Consider the following 21,475-nt stretch of genomic DNA (forward strand, 5'->3'; position numbering starts at 1 on the left):
CGACACCATTCTGTATACTTCTGGCCCTTCTTTGGACACTGTGTTAACCCACCTCCAGACGAGCTTCAATGCCATGCAACTCTCCTTCTGTGGCCTCCAACTGCTCTTAAATGCAAGTAAAACTAAATGCATGCTCTTCAACCGATCAGTGCCCGCTCCTGCCCGCCAGCATCACTACACTGGATGGTTCTGACTTAGAATATGTGGACAACTACAAATACCTAGGTGTCTGGCTAGACTGTAAACTCTCCTTCTAGACCCACATTAAGCATCTCCAATCCAAAATTAAATCTGGAATCGGCTTCCTATTTCGCAACAAAGCATCCTTCACTCATACTGCCAAACATACCCTAGCAAAACTGACCATCCTACCGATCCTCGACTTCGGCGATGTCATTTACAAAATAGCCTCCAACACTCTACTCAACAAATTGGATGCAGTCTATCACAGTGCCATCCGTTTTGTCACCAAAGCCCCATATACTACCCACCACTGCGACCTGTATGCTCTCGTTGGCTGGCCCTCGCTTCATACTCGTCGCCAAACCCACTGGCTCCAGGTCATCGACAAGTATTTGCTAGGTAAAGCCCCGCCTTATCTCAGCTCACTGGTCACCATAGCAGCACCCACCCGTAGCACGCGCTTCAGCAGGTATATTTCACTGGTCACCCCCAAAGCCAATTCTTCCTTTGGCCGCCTTTCCTTACAGTTCTCTGTTGCCAATGACTGGAACGAACTGCAAAAATCATTGAAGCCGGAGACTCATATCTCCCTCACTAACTTCAAGCACCAGCTGTCAGAGCAGCTCACAGATCATTGCACATGTGCATAGCCCATCTGTAAATAGCCCATCCAACTACCTCATCCCCATACTGTATTTATTTATTTATTTTGCTCCTTTGCACCCCAGTATCTCTACTTGCACATTCATCTTCTGCACATCTATCACTCCAGTGTTTAATTGCTATATCGTAATTACCTCGCCACTATGGCCTATTTATTGCCTTACCTCCCTTAACTTACCTCATTTGTATATAGACTTTTTTCTCCTGTATTATATGTATGTTTATTCCATGTGTAACTCTGTGTACGTGTCGAACTGCTTTGCTTTATCTTGGCCAGGTCGCAGTTGTAAATGGGAACTTGTTCTCAACTAGCCTATCTGATTAAATAAAGGTGGGGGGGGGAAAAAAAATCAAAACTCTGGTTTGTTGTTTTCTGAGAACATAGTTCTGAGAATATCCCTACAATTCCAGTGTAAAGAGTGTAAAGAGTTAAAACTATAATTTTTATGTTATGGATGGTCAGTCCTTACATCCATAGCTCAGTCTGAGAATTTGATAGTGGTTACATTTCCCTAGCCTCATCCCTCAGATGTTTACCAATAAAAGTTACCGCTTTGTTGGGGTGTCTGCTTTGTTGTTGTTGGAATCCCAGATTGCTCCTTTAATTAAAGTAGAATATTTTATGGTTTAAAAAACTGTTTGCTGAGTAATAAGTCCACAGTCACAAAGGAAGTGTATGTAGGCCTACATGTTTTTAATCAATGCTCAACATTTCACCATGAAAATCATATTTTATGCAACACAGGAAAATGGTAAGACTTTGATCTTCAATACTTTGGTCTTGTTTATTCAGCAACTTCTTTTCCCTGTAAGAAGAAATAAATAATATAATGGATCAGTAATAATAATGAACATGATAAATATATGGATAGAATATAATGGATCAGTAATAATAATGAACATGGTAAATATACGGATAGACTTGGATAGAATATAATATATCAAGCATTTAGTGCTCAGTGCTCAGCTTGGATTTTCAATTTTGAAGTACCAACAGAATTAACCTTTCTTTTTTTGCCCTTCCTGAAATGTGCTGATGTGGTGATCTTAAATACAGTTGAGTGTAAAAGGTCTGTATTGACCTCTGTGAAGACTGAATCATAGGTGGTGTTGATGTGGTCATATCTGAACATGAGTCAGGTACAGGTTTAGCAGCAGTTCTGTACCTTTCCAGAGTCACGGGTCTTGGCTCTGAGCTTGTTGACCTGAGTCTCAGCGATGTCAGCACGCTCCTCAGCCTCCTCCAGCTCATGCTGAACCTTCCTGAACTTAGACATATGGCTATTGGCTGCTTCCTCCTGGATGAGGAGAAGAGAGGGAGAGCAGAACATCAGCATTTAAAGTTTGAAGCTTCAGGTAGCAAATCAATATTCTGTTTTTAAAGTTTTTTTTTTTTAAATACAAAAAAGACAGATTTAGTATAACAATGTATACAGGGAGCTAGATGATACAGCAGAGAAAGTGAGTGGCAAAATGGTGGATCAAACCACTGCCTCCAGCACGATCACTAGACCAGCTAATTAATATTCAAACTCTCTTCTTTAAGTTGGTAACACATAGGAGGCACCCAGAAATGTGTACAATTTCATCAGCAATTACTTGCACTATCAATTGTCATTGTTGACTGGTGTGCTGTAGCAACACTTACTTCAAACTACATTGTATGGATATTAAGTATTGTAATGTTTACTAGGGATAAACATTTTATTTTTTTGAATTTCTGCATTCAGAGTATTTGACTCAGTATGTGACTTACTGCTTCCTCAGAATTCCTCTTGTAGGCCTTCACTTTCATCTGCAGCTTATCTACCAGGTCCTGAAGTCTGCTAACGTTCTTCTTATCCTCCTCAGTCTGTGGGAGAAGATAAAATCATTGTCAGTATAGTTTTATACACAAACCTGTCTGTGTTAGTGTCAAGTGTATAAAGAATGCACTTTCTCTTACCTGGTAAGTGAGCTCCTTGACTCTGCGCTCATACTTCCGGACTCCCTTGACCGCGTCTACACCTCTTCTCTGCTCTGCCTCCACCTCAGTTTCGAGCTCACGCACCTTTGTGGAACAAATACATTTAGGCATTTGTTTGAGGTGGTGAAACAAATCTTTGTAAAACAGAGGTATAGTCTTCTACCCAGTCAAGGAGGCACAATTGTTGTCTTTTCATTATGTACTTTTCCAAGTGGTTCCCAAAGTGGAATTTACCCTTAAATTTGTTCATGAATATTGCTAGCAACAACAGATTTAAACTACCAAGGATCTGTGGAACAAGATTAGAAGGTCCAATACAATACAATGTAATATTATTAATCCACTGTTTATGTTCTAAACCCTTAGATGTACAACATGGGCATGGGAGGCTCACAGGGATATTGGTCGGCACATTATTCTGACAATTATACATTTTAAAGGTCAATTCTTCTTGTAGTTATAATATATAGGACTCTTTTTTTTATTTGACCGATTTTGTCGTGCATTTAGCAGTGCATGTTGCAGTACCAGTATGACCAACAGAGGCTGCCACTGGCCTGTTTGAATGTAATGAGTTTGCGACAGCAAGACAGAAGCACCGACATAAATACATTTTTATGTCTTTATTTTTAAGGTAAGCGAGTGGAAAAGCACCATATTCTAGAGAGTAATGTTTGTTAAGATGTTATGTTTCATGTTTTTATGAACTTATGAAAATCCTGTAGCCTACAAGCTAATTTAGTCGTTAGCCTTCTAGCTGGTAGCCCCGCATAGCAACGCTAGCTTCCCTAGTAACGGCCCTTTTGCAGCAGAGTAAATAAGAAAAAGTAGCTTGCGATCTAGAGAGAGAGAGAAATGAAACACATGTGACTACATGTAAATAAAATATTACTATGAGATGAATTAGATCAATGTGTGTTTATGTATCAGACATTTGTATTATTATTATCATTATTATTGAATCTATTAACTTAAATTGCAGTTTAGAAGAACTTTACAAGCCTAAATGAAACAACTAGATAAGTACATTTTTATATCTTTACTTTATTTGAAGGTCTTGGCTCCAATTCTTCTCAAGTCCACAACATAAGTGTGACATATTTTCAATGTTTTTGTTTTGAACATAATTGCACTGTAATTTATGCTTTAAAACGGGAAAATATTCCCTCTGATGCCAAGAGAGCGGACTTTCAAATGTTCTTTTCCAGCGGCCAAGACTTGATTAGTCCGAACATGCACTGCTGAAGTCATAGTAAAACTGCGTGGATGCTTTTTATATCGCACTCTAATGTAAGAGTTGTGTTATGATATTATGAAGGGGTCCCTGATGCAAATACATTTGGAAACTCCTGATTAAGGTGGGTTAATGAGAGAAAAAGTAATTACAAAATGCTCCAGTGTATTTTACATGATCAAATACATTTCCAGCAAACTGTTTTTTAATCCAACCCCAAATCCACCCTGCTGGTAACTCACCCTGGACTCCAGTTTCTGGAGCTGCTTCTTGCCTCCCTTCATGGCCAGATTCTCAGCCTCATCCAGGCGGTGCTGCAGGTCCTTGACTGTGATCTCCAGGTTCTTCTTCATCCTCTCCAGGTGAGAACTGGTGTCCTGCTCCTTCTTCAGCTCCTCAGCCATCATGGCCGCCTGGAAAAGGAGTTTGTTTAATTAATGCACCAATTGGCAAAAATCATAACGTTCCCTCTGAGATCTTTGTTGTTTTTAACCAGCCCAGCTACCATTGGCCCTTAGGTACAAATCAAGATGATGTAATTCAAGGACTCACATCAGTGATAGCCTTCTTGGCCTTCTCCTCTGCATTCCTGGCCTCCTGGACGATGTCGTCCACCTCTCCCTGCACCTGCACCAGGTCAGTCTCCAGCTTCTTCTTGGTGTTCAGAAGGCTGGTGTTCTGAAGGAGGACACAAGACGATTTGTTTAGCTCTAAAGAGAATTTACAAGGCTGGAATTATTAAACTCTCAATGCAGGCATTGTTGAATTCAAGGTGTGTTTAAACAGTATGCTTGGTTGGAAATGGCTTTTGACCCATACCTGGGAGTGCAGCAGTCCAACGCGCTCGCTGGCGTCTACCAGCTCAGTCTCAGCCACTTTGCGGCCTCTCTCTGTCTGCTCCAGAGCAACTCTCAGCTCCTCGATCTCAGCCACCATCAGACCGTTTCTACGCTCCACCATGGCTGCCTGCTCCTTCATGTCCTCTGCGACACGGACGGCATCATCAAGGTGCAATTGGGCATCCTGTGGTTCACAAGGACATACATTCATTAGGACTTGTGGAAATAGGGGTGATAGGATGGGTGATATAAATGTTAATTGGGAAGAATTTACCCAGTATCCCTAACTTTCTACAGTGCATTGTCCACTCTATTCAAATCCTCGGTTCAATTCTTTTCTACAGATTCACAAACAAATCCATAGCTATGTTCAAGTTTTTGAGCCTGACGTCCCAGTCCCTTTACCTTGAGCTGTCCCTGGACGTTCCTCAACTGTTTCTGGGCCTCAGAGGCCTGTCTGTTGGAGTGGCTCAGCTGGATCTCCATCTCGTTCAGGTCTCCCTCCATCTTCTTCTTCACCCTCAGGGCATCATTCCTGCTCCTGACCTCAGAGTCCAGGGTGCTCTGCATGGAGTCAACCACCCTCTGGCTGTTCCTCTTGATCTGCTCCATCTCCTCGTCCTTCTCAGCGATCTTCCTGTCCACCTCACCCTTGATCTGGTTCAGCTCCAGCTGCACACGCAGAATCTTGGATTCCTCGTGCTCCAGTGTTCCCTGGACAAACAGAAGCAGTCAGGCCAATTGTGTTCAATACATTTGGATGTAGGAATTAAATATATATGACTACAATAAACTCCAATACAGAGATCATTAGACTGTAGCTGGCGTTGGCTAGTGTAACACTGCTTTCCCCATCAAACAGCTGTAGTTTGTACCTCAGCCTCCTCCAGAGCGGTCTGGATCTCAGACTTCTCTGTCTCCACGGTCTTCTTAGCCTTCTCCAGCTCATGGATGCTCTTGCCAGTCTCTCCGATCTGCTCAGTCAGGTCAGAGATCTCCTCTGCACACACACACAAGAAGATTAGACTTGGGAGATTTTCAGTGGATATGCCAGTGCGCCGAATTTGACATTGAATCATATTAATACTTCATTAATTAACATTACCTCATAGCACCTTGCAAATATAATTGCCTACCATTTGGAATATTCAAAAGAATACTGTCTACAAGTAAAACAATATATACAAATTATGCAGAACATGAAAACTCTGAAATGGTTTAATAGTAGTTTTGATGATTGCAGTTCCCTCCATTTTCAAAACACTAGTCAAACATGAGCCAAATAGAACTGCTGTCAAATGCTCACGTTGCAGGTTCTTGTTCTCTCTCTTCAGAGTCTCCAGATGATCCAGAGCCTCCTCGTAGGAGTTCTTCATCTTGAAGAGTTCAGTGCTCATAGAGCGAGCCTCCTTCTGAGCTCCTTCCAGCTCAGCCTGGCCCTCCTCATACTTCTGCTTCCACTCTGCCAGAACCTAGGGAAATCCATGGGATTTTCATCAGAAGTCATTGATGAAGAATTTTGAATCAGAAATATGCTTCAATTATACTACAATTGATCATATACCAGACAGTAAATATCAGCCTAAGGTGAGGTTTATTCATTTTCACCTTGTCAAAGTTCCTCTGCTTCTTGTCGAGGTTGGCGGCCAATGCGTTGGCTCTCTCAACATCAATCATGAGGTCCTCCACCTCTCCCTGCAGCCTCTGCTTGGTCTTCTCCAGGGAGGCACACTTGGAGTTGGTCGCCTCAATGGTCTCCTCAGCATCCTGAAGACGCTGGGCCAGCTTCTTCCTATTGGACAACAGAGGGTGGTTTTGTGGTGTAATTTTAAAAATTTTGACAAACAATACATATTGATGTAACATTTTCTCAGAGCCCCTACCACCCTCACCATCCACACCATATCTGAGATTTTTCTGTTGAGTGCGACTCACTTGGCCTCCTCCAGCTCCTCTGTGCGCTGGATGGCATCAGTTTCATACTTAGTCCTCCACTGAGCCACCTCACTGTTGGCCTTGGACATGCCGCGTTGCAGCTCTGCCTTGGCCTCCTGCTCCTCCTCAAACTGCTCCCTCAGGAGATCACAGTCATGCCGGGCAGACTGGACACCGTGGGCCAGTGCGTTTTTAGCCTGTGAGAAAGAAAGAGAAAGACAAAGAATGATTAGCGAGATAGTCAAACAAATTATGGGAAAAAGTCTCTGAGGGTGGAGAGACAGTAGGAGTCTCTGAGGGTGGAGAGACAGTAGAAGTCTCTGAGGGTTGAGAGACAGTAGAAGTCTCTGAGGGTTGAGAGACAGTAGAAGTCTCTGAGGGTGGAGAGACAGTAGAAGTCTCAGAGGGTGGCGTAGTCACCGTCTATATGAAGATATAGCTCTAAACTCTGTGGACGTGGAGTCCATTTTGGGTCCCTTACCTTGACCTCCTCCTCAATCGCCCTCTTCAGCTCCTCCACCTGCTGGGTGAAGGCCTGTTTTCCTCTGGTCAGCTGAGACACCAGGGCTTCCTTCTCCTCCAGCTGGCGGCCAAACTCACCTGCAGGGACAGAGGGACATCTTGTAAATAGGGTCTCTGTTCTCTTGGATTGAAAATGTATTTTGAGGTATCGTAGGGCAATGTTAGGTGGTGAATTGTGCAGTATAAACTGTGTGGATACAGCCCCCAGCACATTATTCTGTTTTACTGAAGGAAGGCATTGGCTTGTTTTTCATTGTTGTTGGTACCATTTTCTGTCAGGAGTCTGGCCCTCTGTCCACTGATGTCGTTGACCTGGCGAACATTCTCATCATTCTTAGTCTTGAGCTCACTCAGCTGGTCCTCAAGAGTACGACATATCTTCTCCAGATTTCCCTGTTAGTGTAACATGTTCCATCATTACTTTATATACATGTGACTCCTGTAAACTTCTGTTCACTTGAATGGTAATGTAGTTGACCATCCTCAACACTACTTGATCAAAACATCACTACTCACCTTAGCCTTAGCGACAGCCTCCATGTTGCTGGAGAGGTCATCAATCTCCATCTTGTACTCGCTCTTCTCCTTCTCCAGCTTCTGCTTGACGCGCTGCAGGTTGTCGATCTGCTCCCCGAGCTCAGCCACACTGTCGGCCTGCTTCTTGCGCAGAGCGGCGGCTGTGGCCTCATGCTGCAGGGTGGACTCTTCAAGATCACGACGCAGCTTCTGGAACTCAGCCTCACGCTTCTTGTTCATCTCAATCTGAGCAGCAGTGGCGCCTCCGGCCTCCTCCAGTCTCTCACTGATCTCCTCAAGTTCCCTGGAGAGATCGGCCCTCTGCTTCTCAACCTTAGCCCTGGCAGCACGCTCAGCCTCAATTTCCTCCTCCAGCTCCTCAATACGGGCCTAGAACAGGGGGCAGGAGCAGGGGGATGAACACTACAATACAGTTGAAACAATTGAACCTCACAAAATTATAATAGTATGTATATTTAGCATAAATGTGTTTTAATACAAAGCCAGTTATATATTCTGTAGACAGTGTCCCATGCAGGAGCCAAACCCACAATGGTAAGAAGCACCATCTTTACAACGGTTAGAATCACCAACAAGAAGCACCATCTTCCAAACTGCTCAGCCATCAGAAGCCACCCGGAAAAATGTGTGCTACCAGAACAACGTTTTTCAGGAAATTATTCAAGTCTGTGCTTTTCTGTACTGGAGCTTATATCCTGTACTGTACCTGGAGTTCCTTGATCTTCTTCTGCAGCTGAGCTCCCAGAGACTGCTCATCCTCAACCTTGCTGAGGAGCTGGGTGGTCTCAAACTCCTTCCTAAGAAACACAAATAGGTCGATTGCAGAGTTAGTTTTTGTTTGATAGTGTAAAGGGAGAGAATCATACCATTTACTTTGCTTTTAAGAATACCATGCAAGTGTTAATTCCTTATTACAAGAATTTGTCAAGAACAACATTTATAGCAGGAAATACTGTAGTCATAGGTTTGTGTTTACTTCTTGATTTTCTCATCAGCCTGCTGCTTGTCATTCTCCAGGTCCATTATGGACTCCTGGGCCAGTTTCAGATCTCCCTCCAGCTTTCTCTTGGATCTCTCAAGGTCCATACGGAGCTTCTTCTCTTGCTCCAAAGAACCCTCAAGCTATAAGATAAAAACACATATATTGTTCAAATCTAAACAACTGAAGATAATATCATCTTACATACTATCATGGCCAAAATGTCAAACTCCACTCACGTCGTCCACTTGCTGTTCCAGCTTGGTCTTGGCCTTGGTCAGAGTGTTGACTTTGTCCTCCTCTGCCTGCAGGTCATCCAGTGTCTGCTGGTGGGCCTCTTGGAGGGCTTTCTTCTCCTTGGTCAGCTTGGCAACACTCTCATCCATAGACGCCATCTCCTCTGTTAGGTTTTTAACCTGGAAATGGCCACAACGAAATTATTAGTCTGTCACTTCACCATAAAGGGGAGATTTAGTTTCTTATATATCGCATTTATTTAATTTAGATTAGAAATGTGTGAAACAATTTCTGCACTATAGATTCAACACTAGATGGCAGTGTTCACCATGCCAGTGTACTGAATGGAAGTCATTAATGAGGGGGAGCAGAACATGCAATGAATGTTGGGAGTGCTGAAGTTCTACTATTGTGTCATAATATTTCCTGCACCCATAATACAACTTGAATTCCATTTCTGTTAAGCTATGTTTTGAGTTGATTATTGTTTGGTTAGACTGTCTATGATAAGACACAAGACCTTGTTTTCAGTGGCATGCTTCTCCTTCTCCACTTTGGCCAGGGTGAGCTCCAGGTCATCAATGTCCTTCTTCAGCTCAGAGCACTCATCCTCCAGCTTCCTCTTCTTGGCAGTCAACTCAGCATTGATCTCCTCCTCATCCTCCAGCCTCTCGGTTGTCTCTTTGAGTTTGGCCTCCTGCTGGATCTTGCTCTTGATGAGCCCCTCACACCTTTCCTCAGCATCGTTCAGACTCTCTCCTTCCTGTTTTCAGAACAGGAGAAACAAAATCAGAGGCCTGACTTTGTGTATCAAAATATACACTTTAGTCAAAGAGGTCAGCAAATCAATAGACATTCATGAAATATATAACATGGGTAATAAAAATTTGTGAGTTAGCCACATCCTTTACAGTGTGTTTATATGTGTGTGTGTATTCATGTCTATGTAAATGTGCCTTTTTGAAGGTTGTTGCTGACTCACAGATGCGACTTGGAGTGCCAGGTCGTTCTTCTCCTGCATCAGGGCCACCAACTTCTCCTCCATTTGCTTCTTTGTGGACAGAGCCTTGGCCAGGTCTGTCTTCATCTTCTCATAGTTCTCCTTCATGTTGGCCAGCTCCTTCTCAGTCTCAGCGCTCTGCAGCAGGGGCTTGATCTTGAAGTACAACTTCATCCATGGCCAGGTTTTGACATTCATGAATGAGCGGATGTTGTACTGGATGGCGAAGATAGACTCTCTGTTCAACAGAAAGGACAGAGTGGTATGGTGAGTGACATCCCAGTTCAACGTCTATTTTTGATTTACATTTGGTCTAACGTGAATTCAACGTGAAAACAACAAAAATGTCACCATGTTATTGGATTTAGGTTAAAAGTGGAGGTTAAAATTTAGGTTAAAATTCCTACATTGATAACTTTTTTAAAATTCAGGTTGTTTCAACGTCATCACGTTTAATTTTGGGGTTGAAAATACATGAAATGACTAGTTTCATGTTTCATAAAGCTACATTCTGGGCGTCGAATAATAACAAAATGGAACCCCCACCACTGTTTGTTTACAGCTGAGGAAGGGGGCTAGGGAAATGTAACCCCTCCTTAAATTCATAGGCAGCGGTCTAGATGCAAGGACTGACAGTCATGCAAAGCTCATGAGACATTTTATACTCTTCAAGAATAAATGGGTATATACCACACATTTAAATGACAATTGAACAGCCCAATCCAAAACTGCAGCTATAAAGCTAGAATCCTTAGTTGCTACATCCATTTCTGGACTAAATGAATGAACCCAAAATCTTTAGTTGACCATTATAAGATGTACTTTCTCATTCTGAACAACTCACAGCATATACAGTATGTAATCATAATGCATTAGATACAGGTGGTTGACAGAAAGCTTTGCCAAGATGTCTACTATTCCTCACCTCCTCTCCATCATCTTGCTAAACTCTCTCCTCATGAGGAATCCACGGCTGAGAGCCTGGACCATGCCGACTAGAGAGGCCAGCTTCTCATCTCTCATCTCCTCCAGGACACCCAGCAGACCGGCTTTGAAGAACACCTGAGACACAGGTTAACATGGTCAATGGAACCACAGATGGTGACAGACAGAAAGGGTCAAACCACTAGAATGATTTAAAGAACATTAACTTTGCAATGGTTACAAACATACCATGGGATCGGTTGTTTCTAAGTTGTTAGTTATTGTACAGTTGTATATTAATAATGTACACAGATACAGATAACTGAAGCCATACCACTCTAACACAATGCACATGATAATGAGTTTAGTTTCTCGATGAATAACTGAAGAAAAAAACACAATGTTTTTCCAACTTTTCCATTAGTTAAATGAAGAAGAAAGAACAAAAGGATGGATAGATCAACTGGAGACATTTTATATGGTACGGGTTTAAATTATTATTGAAGTTGTGTTTTGTTGTCATCTTTTACTGGGGGTTTTTGACTGACCTTGGTGTGTCCAAACTTGTAATCCTCGTGATTCACATCAATGGACCCAAGCAGCTTCTCAGAAGCCTTCTTGTTGTCCATGAACTGGCCCTCAGGGATGACACTGGCATTCAGTACTTTGTACCTGAATGAGGAGACATTTTTAAAGTATGTCAAGTTGTAATTGGTTGGTTGGTTATACAGTGAGGTCCAAAATGATTGGCACCCTTGATAAAGATAAGCAAAATAGAATATCTAAAATGAATAATACAAATACTGAGCTGTAGTGTATGATCTAAAAGCTTTTTGGATTCGAAAAAAATATGTATATGAGGTAAATAACCCCAAACCTACTGTAAAATATGATGGTGGAGCTTTGATGTTTTGGGGCTACTTTACGTCAACTGATCTGGGGGCCCTCGTTAAGGTCAACGGCATCATGAACTTTACCCAGTACCATGACATTTTAGCCAAAAACCTGGTTGCCTCAGCCAGGAGGCTGAAACGTGGCCACGGGTGGGTATTACAGCAAGACAATAACCCCAAGCACACATCAAAATCCACAAGGAAATGGTTAATCAACATTTTACTGTGGCTATCTCAGTCTCCAGACTTGAACCCCATTGAAAACCTGTGGTTTGAATTGAAGAGGGCAGTCTATAAGTGCAGACGATGGATATCAAGGATCTGGAAGGATTCTGTAAGGAGGAATGGTCCAAGATCCCTCCCAATGTGATCTCCAATCTCATACAACATTCTAGAAAAAGACTCAGTGCCATTGTCCTCGTATTGAAAACAGGGGTGCCAATCATGATGAACCCTATCTTAAAATAAAATGTGAATTGTTGAACAAAATCTCTTTCTCTGAGTATAAAATATTATAATTTTCACAAATGTTTTACCATACAATATAGCTCAGTATCAGTGTTATTTCTTTGATACAGTCTTTTCTGTTCATCTTTATCAAGAGTGCCAATATTTTCTCTGTGTGTGTGTGTGTGTGTGTGTGTGTGTGTGTGTGTGTGTGTGTGTGTGTGTGTGTGTGTGTGTGTGTGTGTGTGTGTGTGTGTGTGTGTGTGCGTGTGTGTGCGTGTGTACCTCTGCTTGAAGTCAGCATAGAGGATTCTGCTGGGGAAGCCCTTTCTGCAGATCCTGATACCCTCCAGTACACCATTACACCTGAGCTGGTGGATAACCAGGAAGTTCTCCATCAGACCTGGTAAAACAAAACAAGTCTCTTTTAATACTCATAAACAGGTTAAAGATTGGGATTGTTAAGGTTACTGATACTGTACTGATAAGATGACATATTTAAGTCAATATTTCCTGTACCTGGAGTCTTTGACTCGTTGGGGATCAGGCAGCGCACAAAGTGAGGATGAGTGCTCCTCAAGTTGGTCATCAGCTTATGTAAGTTCTCCTGTAAGGGGGTTACAAACCATTTTCTCAGACATCATTCATGATAATCAATGCACCTTTTGAAGGACTGAATCTACACATTTCAAAAGCTCACCCTGAACTGGGAGGACACTGTCTGCATGGAACCACCCTTCTTCTTGCCTCCTTTCTTGGCTTTATCTGTTGAAATGGGGAAAAGTAAAAGATAACTAGAAAAGTACATTTCCTAGAGCGGGTGGAAGAAATAGAATAACAATAAGAGTATGTAAGAAATCTAGAGTGGTCTTGTCTTCAGCAAGCACACTAATTATAAACCAGAGAATCTCTGGTTAACTTCACACGTATCTAGAGGCAAATGCTGCCAGTGAGATTGTGTAGAATAACACCTATTGTTTTATTAAATTAACCGAGTGTATGAGTAAATCATCCCAGAGATAAACCCTGAGAAATTGTGATACATTGAAAGGCTTTAAAGAACATTTGGGTCTGAGTTATAACTAGTATTTAGTTAAATATTGTGACGTGATGCTAGTCTTACCCTCAGGAGGGGGAGGGGGATACAGGGCAGCCAGAATTTTGACTGGGGACTTCCCATACAGCTGACAAACTGAGTCATTCAGGGGATCCTTGTTCTTCTCCAGCCAGCCAGTGATGTTGTAGTCCACAGTACCGGCGTAATGCACCAGGGAGAAGTGGGCCTCTTGCTTGCCTTTGGCAGGCTTGGGCTTCTCAAACGACTTTGTTTTGCCAAGATGCTGGGCGTACAGCTTGTCCTTGAAGGTAGTGTCTGAAGACTTGGGGAACATGCACTCCTCTTCAAGGATGGAGAAGATGCCCAATGGCTTTACGAAAAGAGATGTATATCAAATTAGTGATATTTCCATTTACGATCACGTTTATTCATTTGGTGAACATGCTATTATAGGATTAGATTAATTTCGGGGAACATAATAGGAAACATATTGAGTTCTCAACAGTCAGATACGTTGTACCACTGTGATAATATCTCACACAGGGCTCACTATGATCTTTGCTGTTCAGGTCCATTATAATGGTCCATTAAAATCCTCACAGACAGCTTACCTTCTCAATAAGCTCAATACAGGCAGCCAAGTCCATGCCAAAGTCAATGAAGGCCCAGACGATTCCCTCCTTCTTGTACTCCTCTTGCTCCAGGACGAACATGGTGTGGTTGAAAAACTGTTGCAGTTTCTCATTGGTGAAGTTGATGCACAGCTGCTCCATGCTGTTGTACTGTTGATGGAGTTTTAAAAGGGATCATTTCATCATACAAGACTGTAATCCATCTCAATCACATCTAAGTGTCTTGTTCTGGTCTCATACTCACATCAAAGATCTCAAACCCGGCAATGTCAAGCACACCGATATAGAACTGCCTTGGATTCTTGGTGTCCAACATCTCATTGATACGGATGACCATCCACAAGAACATCCTCTCATAGATGGACTTGGCCAGAGCACTGACTGAGTTATTAACCTGCAATGATAATACCTCAAATTAATACATGAGATATTGACCGTGTCTGATGATAAGGTGATAAGACCTTGGGATAAACAACATCACTATTTTTAAAAAGCAATGCACTCGTCCCCAAGATAATTATGGTGCTCAGAAAATGGTAGATGCTGTGTTTTGCAGTCTTACCTGAGCCACAGTCTGTCCCTTGGTCACATACTCGTTGCCGACCTTCACTCTGGGGTAGCACATAGCCTTCAACATCTCAGCTGAGTTCAGGCCCAGCAGGTAGGCGATTTTATCAGCCACTGGAGAGAGAACCAACAACAACAGACTCAGGGACACAAGATCACTTGTTTCTGATTTCACACTGACAAAATAGTTTGGTTAACTTCTTTGTGGGTTAGGTTTTGATTCACCCACATTTCTGGAGGTTGTAATTTGTTCTCCAAAAATGATCTCCTGCCTGACTTTCATGTGGCACTGTCTGTCTTAGGTGTTCAATTTCTATGTTGGGGACTGGGACTAATGCTCTACATATTGTATATCTATGAGTGGAACTCACCCTCTGTGCCGTCTGGCTCAGCCTGCTCCTCACGCTGCTTCTGCTTGAATTTCAAGTTTCCATGGTGCAGTACAGCTCCTGTCAGCTTGTAGATGCCGATCTTCTCATCATTAGTGAAGCCCAGGATGGTAATGGCATCCTGGCATTAAAGAGGAAGTACAACAGTGATGAACTGAACTGTAGTTTGCTCAGTTACACTACAGTTCTGGGCTCACTCCAGAAGGAATGGGATGAATAGATATTACTCTGTGCCAACACATTAGTGATGGAAACACAAAAGGAGTTTTACACAGTTCCACAAGGCACTTAACTCTCGTATGGATGCCTTACATGGCGAAATGGGAGGTTATGAAGAGTGGCTTGAGGCACATGCCTAACTAACACAAGTAATTTGCCCCGTGTAGCTCGGTTGGTAGAGCAGGACACTTGCTACGCCAGGGGTGTGGGTTCAAATCCCAGGGGGGATTTTTTATGAAAATGAATGCACTCACTTACAGTAAGTCGCTCTAGATAATGGGGTCTCCTAAATGACTAAATTGTAAATAAAAAATCATAAATTCTCAGCTGCTACCAACTTATAATTTCACAGAGCATTCAGTGTGTGTGGTGGTCCTATCCATTCCATATCTAGAGTTTAGTTAACCCTTTGTTTGACTCACATCTGTGGCATCCAGCTCTTCATTGTCATTGATGCTGGCCACAGTGATCTGTCCCTGGCTGCACATGGGGAAGTCGTAGGGGTTGGTGGTGATGAGCGTCATTTCTGTGAACAATGGACAACGGCTTGTCAGTTAAATCTCTTAGAATTCTGCTGTCCTACCTTTACAGTATCTCTCCCTCCTTTACTCAGTAGATGGACTCAATAATACATGTAGTATATAATAAATAGCATCAAAAGAGGAGACTGAGACTTGTGGACTAGTGCATCACAGTGCATTACTTGATAGATTTTTCCCAAAGACCTTCCAAATGTCTAGATGCCTTATTACCTTGGATGTACTCATTGTAATAGTATTATTAGTGGGACTATGAATATTTTTAACAAGTTCCACAGATGGGGGTGGGAATAATTTCCCCTGAACCTCTACTTTGTCGTACCAACTATCTCAGGTTTGTGGCCTGTCATCATCTGGAAGAAGATGTGGTAGCCTCTCTCATCGGGCAGCTGGAAGGACACTCTGGACTTCTCCAGCAGGTCTGAGAGAGAAAGTTTTAGTGACACAAGGAGAGTGAGAAAGAGAGAGAGAACATGAGATAACATTTAATGATATAATCTCCCCCAAAAAGTATTTGAATTTAGGAAAGCATTGAGAAACAATCAAAACCAACTCACAGGTCTCAATGTCAGCTTTAGCCAGTTTACCAGCTTGGAAGTGAATCCTGATGAATTTACCCTGTAGTAGAGCATGGGGGTTAGAAATAGGCCAACAAAATAATCTAACATTTTACTTTGATAGACACCTTTAAATGTTACAGTTTGTTGGACAGATGTTGATATAACAATAGGGAACTACTGAAATACATTTTTCCAATATAAGGTAACTTCCACAGTGTGGCCTTCATACTTACAAAGCGAGACGAGTTGTCGTTCCTCACTGTCTTGGCATTACCGTAAGACTCCAGCAGAGGGTTAGCTGCAATGATCTGATCCTCAAGAGACCCCTGATTGAGACAAACACAAGTTGCTCAGAAACTGGAAAAGTGTTCAAGTTTGTTTTCGCTCGATTGCTTGAACAAATTTCTTGAAACATGAATCACAGCTGGAAAAAAAGTTTGCTCAGAAAACCAAACTGAAATGTGATTAAAAGGCAAACATAAGCACAACCTACCTGCATTTTGTTGGGGTCTGCTTCCTTCTTGCCACCAGACACTGCAATGGTGGCAAAGTACTGGATGACACGCTTGGTGTTGACAGTCTTTCCTGCACCGGATTCTCCACTGGTTTATATGACAGAGAAAGAGGGCTTTTAGTTACATGTTTGAGATTAAAATTTGCTTTCACTAAGAAATAGCATTAAAATTACACCGTAGTTACAAATATTTCCACTCATTGACTTGTTATTACACATAGCCTAATGCTCTAATCTATTCATAATGTCATGTATTTCATCACACCAAGTGACACAACTTATTACAATAGAAACACTTTCTCAAGTGACATTTTAGTAAACAACTTACGTAATCAGAATGGACTGGTTCTCCTTATCTGGAACCAAAAAACACATTGCTTATCATACTCAAACAACATTATGGGGACATGATTTAATTCATAGCACCATCAAAAAATGTTTTTAGGAAAATATTCCATTCAAGTGAATCAGACATTGTAGTGAAAGCGTTGTTAAAATCAGATATTCCCAGCAAACTGTTAGAAAACAGTTGAAGTCTGAAGTATATTTTAACTTCCATTGATGCATCCATCCATCAGCACTTATGGACTTTAAGATCCATATACACTTATCACAACTATCCATCCATCCATCACAACTATCCATCCATCCATCACAACTATCCATCCATCCATCACAACTATCCATCCATCCATCACAACTATCCATCCATCCATCCATCCATCACAACCATCCATCCATTCCTCCATCCATGAGAGCTCGTACCAATCATCATGAACTGAAAGGCGTTGTCAGAGACGGAGAAGATATGGGGTGGAGCCTCCACTCTCTTCTTCCCTCTGTAGGCGTTGACAACCTCTTCGTCGTACACAGGGAGCCACTTGTAGGGGTTCACCGTGGCACAGAAGAGCCCAGAGTAGGTCTGGATGAAAGCATAATTACATTTGTGGATTAGTAAAGTCAGATGTACTTTTACCTGGATTTATGTGAGGATGTGGGTGTACTTTGGTATACTGATATGGGTCTACTGTATTGATATGTTTTGGTTTCTACCTTTCATTTGTGTGTAGTAATGTATGTGTGTGTTTGTATGTGCAGGTTTCTTACATAGATCATCCATGCTGCATAACGCTCTTTGAGGTTATACAACACAGAGGCTTCATTCAGGTAGGTCATCATGGCCATGTCCTCAATCTTGTCGTACTTAGGGGGGTTCATCTCATAGATGTCTGCATCTTTGAACTCTTTTCCTTCCTGAAACAGTCAGAAATCTAGATTACACGCAGATCAAAGTGGACACGACTGAATGCTTTTTGCTCATTAAATACAAGTTTAATCAGTAACAAAATGTATATCCACATTAATCCACTACTTTGTTATCACCCACTGACACATATCTGGTGATTCTTGACTAGTCAACATAAGACATTCCATGTCATTTTTTAATAGCAGCAATAAAAATGATGTGTTTGAAGGTTATATTCTGTTTGGAAAAAAGCAAATGCCAATGTGTATATTTACTTGATTGGAGAATTAGAGTAATTGCACAAACTTGAATTTGAATACTTTACAGATCAGGCTTACCTGTCACGTTCCTGACCTGTTTTCTGTTGTTTTGTATGTGTTTAGTTGGTCAGGACGTGAGCTGGGTGGGAATTCTATGTTGTGTGTCTAGTTTGTCTGTTTCTATGTCAGCCTAGTGTGGGTTCTCAATCAGAGACAGATGGTAGTCGTTGTCTCTGATTGAGACTCATATATAGGAGGCTTGTTTTGTGTTGGGATTTGGTGGGTGTTTGTTACCTGTCTCTGTGTTTGTGTTCTGCACCAGATAGGTCTGTATCGGTTTTTGCACATTTGTTATTTTGTATGTTTGTAGTGTTTTACTTGTTCTTGTATTAAACATGTTTAACACTACCTGCGCTGCACTTTGGTTCTCACCTTCACCTATGGAAGAAAACCTTTACATTACCTCCTTACTGCCGTCAGGTTTCGTGACTGTTACAGTAGACTTCCCGTCGCCCCTGGCAGTGACCAAACCCTTAAGGTACAGCTCCACCTTGTCTGCCACATAGCAGGCGTTCTTTGAATCAAAGGGTGCGGCTTGTGCCTCCATCCTCTCCTTCTCAGATTTACGGAGGTATATGGCAGCCTTGCCGTAGATTTGCATCTCAGCGTCCGTACTCATGGTGACGGATAACTAGGAAAGAGATGAAACAAGAAACATTATTGACTCTGTGGTGCTTCCTCCCCAGTCAACAGAGTTAGGTGAGCGGTATCTCTCACAGAATATTCTCATCACTTTTTATGTGAAGACAAACCGTGTCTCACCTTCTTTTCCCCTACTACAGATGAATGTGTACTTCTTGGAGGACCCTGTGACACATTAGAGCATTGTGAAAACACACAAGTCTAAAGCCTTATCATTTAGCCCTGAAGGGGCATTACAGCCATGTCCAATTTAATTACAGGTGCAACTGGTAACTTTCATTTTCCTAGTGGCAACTCACTTTACTACACAGTCTGTTAGGAATTCAAATAAATACCCCTGAAAACCCTGTTACATTCTAGAACACCCTTTCAAGTGCAGGAGCACCACTTTTGACTGTAAATGAAAGTTACAGATTTGAAGTAAAACACAAAGTAAAAAAATACATATTTTTAAATAAATGCTACTTGTTTGCATATTGTCGAAACTTACAAGAGAAATGCAGAAGTCAATTGAAACAGTGCAGTTAGCTACCTGTCAGATGCTGAGTACAAAAATTAGACAAATGTAAACATCTTAGGAGGTGGAGAGGTCTTACCACAGAGGAAGAAGGTATCTGACTTATGGATGCTGGGGCCTCAGCCTCCTTATATCTGGTTGGAAGTGCTAACCAAGCAAAAGTTAATTATGGACCACTCTGGGAAAGGAAATGGATTGGATGAGAGACCTGTTTATTTCTGTGTCTCACTAGCACCTCCCACTTCCAGGAGCACCACACTCCCATTACATTACTTTTTAGTGTCATATTTGTCTCTGAATTTACATAAATGAGAGATGTCATTACTAATAATTATGACAATATCAAAAGTTTGAATTATCCCAATGATACTTCTACTGAACCTCATATACTGTAATGGAGTGAGTCCATGTTGCCCCACTACAACTAAAATAGTTTTCATTAAATCTAATCTGACTTTATTTAGTTCCATTTTAGTGGCATTAATCCTCATCAACAACTTTATATATATGTTCACCTATTATTTCTATTATTTAGCTTGTAAACACATCTGAACTGTCTCCTCACCTCATGCTTGTGACGTAGATGGCCGTTACCTCGTGCTTTGCTCAGTTTGATTTATCACCCTGGTGGAACCATATTAAATTAATATTTAAAGGCTAGAAAATAAACATTTAGGCTGTCAATTAAAGCTCATAAAACTGTTAAATCTAATGTGTAGTTAAATTATATATATATTATAATATATTATATATACATACAAGTATGTGGACATCCTTTCAAATGAATGCATTCGGCTGTTTCAGCCACATCCAATGCTGACAGGAGAACACAGCCATGCAATCTCCATAGACAAACATTGGCAGTAGAATGGCCTTACTGAAGAGCTCAGTGACTTTCAACGTGGCACCGTCATAGGATGCCACCTTTCCAACAAGTCCGTTCATAAAGTTTCTCCCCTGCTAGAGCTGCCCAGGTCAACAAGTGCAGTTATTGTGAATTGGAAACGTCTAGGAGCAACAACGGCTCAGCCGCAAAGTGGTAGGCCACACAAGCTCACAGAATTAGACTGCTGAGTGCTGAAGCGTGTAAAAATAGTCTGTCCTCGGTTGCAACACTCACCACCGAGTTCCAATCTGCATCTGGAAGCAACGTCAGCACAATAACTTTTTTTCAGGAGGTCATGAAATGGGTTTCCATGGTAGCCGCACACAAGCCTAAGATCACCATGCACAATGCCAAGCGTCGGCTGGAGTGGTGTAAAGATTGCCGCCATTGGAGGAAAAGCGTTTTCTGGAGTGTTGAATCACGCGTCACCATCTGTCAGTCTGACGGACAAATCTGGATTTGGAGGAGTCCAGGAGAACGCTACCTGCCTGAATGCATAGTGCCAACTGTAAAGTTTGGTGGAGGAGGAATAATGGTCTGGGGCTCTTTTTCATGGTTCGGGCTGTGGCAACAGTTTGGGGAATGCCCTTTCCTGTTTTAGTATGACAATGACCCCGTGCACAAAGCAAGGTCCATACAGAAGTGGATTGTCGAGATGGGTGTGGAAGAACTTGACTGGCCTGCACAGAGCCCTGACCTCAACCCCATCGAACACCTTAGGGATGAATTGGAACGCCGACTGCAAGCCAGGGCTAATCTCCCAACTTCAAGTCCCAGCAGCAATGTTCCAACATCTAGTGGAAAGCCTTCTCAGAAGAGTGGAGGCTGTTATAGCAGCAAAGGGGAGACCAACTCCATATTAGTGCCGGTTATTTTGGAATGAGATGGTCGACGAGCAGGTGTCCACATACTTTTGGTCATGTAGTGTATTTATCTCGAGTTTGACAGTCGATATGAGTCCCTTTAGCATCCCTTTGACATTTTAAGTAGAAATTGTGCACCAATATTGCTTTTAAAAGCCTGTTATA

General features: G+C 42.1%; 1 protein-coding gene across 1 annotated transcript; it reads right to left on the reverse strand.

The window, feature by feature from the left end:
- Positions 1-1,518: 1,518 nt before the first annotated feature.
- Positions 1,519-19,029, reverse strand: LOC120019421 (myosin heavy chain, fast skeletal muscle-like). The gene is made up of 39 exons (XM_038962713.1): positions 18,814-19,029; positions 17,944-18,080; positions 17,602-17,758; positions 17,165-17,192; positions 16,816-16,924; positions 16,556-16,648; positions 16,320-16,380; positions 16,085-16,183; positions 15,646-15,749; positions 14,987-15,125; positions 14,611-14,729; positions 14,293-14,442; positions 14,028-14,198; positions 13,483-13,786; positions 13,060-13,118; positions 12,879-12,966; positions 12,645-12,762; positions 11,568-11,691; positions 11,021-11,157; positions 10,078-10,333; positions 9,616-9,858; positions 9,098-9,274; positions 8,856-9,001; positions 8,586-8,676; positions 7,859-8,248; positions 7,609-7,735; positions 7,302-7,420; positions 6,821-7,017; positions 6,494-6,677; positions 6,192-6,357; positions 5,761-5,885; positions 5,291-5,599; positions 4,866-5,069; positions 4,599-4,724; positions 4,289-4,459; positions 2,792-2,896; positions 2,603-2,698; positions 2,013-2,144; positions 1,519-1,652 (listed from the first exon to the last, which is right to left on the reverse strand). Exons 1-39 carry the CDS (start codon positions 19,019-19,021, stop codon positions 1,632-1,634), a joined length of 5,790 nt encoding a protein of 1,929 aa, XP_038818641.1. The 5' UTR covers positions 19,022-19,029; the 3' UTR covers positions 1,519-1,631.
- Between the last annotated feature and the right edge of the window lie 2,446 nt (positions 19,030-21,475).

Source organism: Salvelinus namaycush, chromosome 2 (assembly GCF_016432855.1).
Source record: "Salvelinus namaycush isolate Seneca chromosome 2, SaNama_1.0, whole genome shotgun sequence".
NCBI lineage: Eukaryota > Metazoa > Chordata > Actinopteri > Salmoniformes > Salmonidae > Salvelinus > Salvelinus namaycush.

Excerpts from the sequence above, each read along its gene's own strand:
- LOC120019421 (XM_038962713.1), bottom strand. The coding sequence starts at position 19,021 with ATGAGTACGGACGCTGAGATGCAAATCTACGGCAAGGCTGCCATATAC. Across the intron at positions 13,119-13,482 it reads TCCCCCTCCCCCTCCTGAGG|CCAAGAAAGGAGGCAAGAAG; the intron begins GTAAGACTAGCA and ends CAACAGATAAAG. Across the intron at positions 7,736-7,858 it reads AGGCTGTCGCTAAGGCTAAG|GGAAATCTGGAGAAGATATG; the intron begins GTGAGTAGTGAT and ends TTACACTAACAG.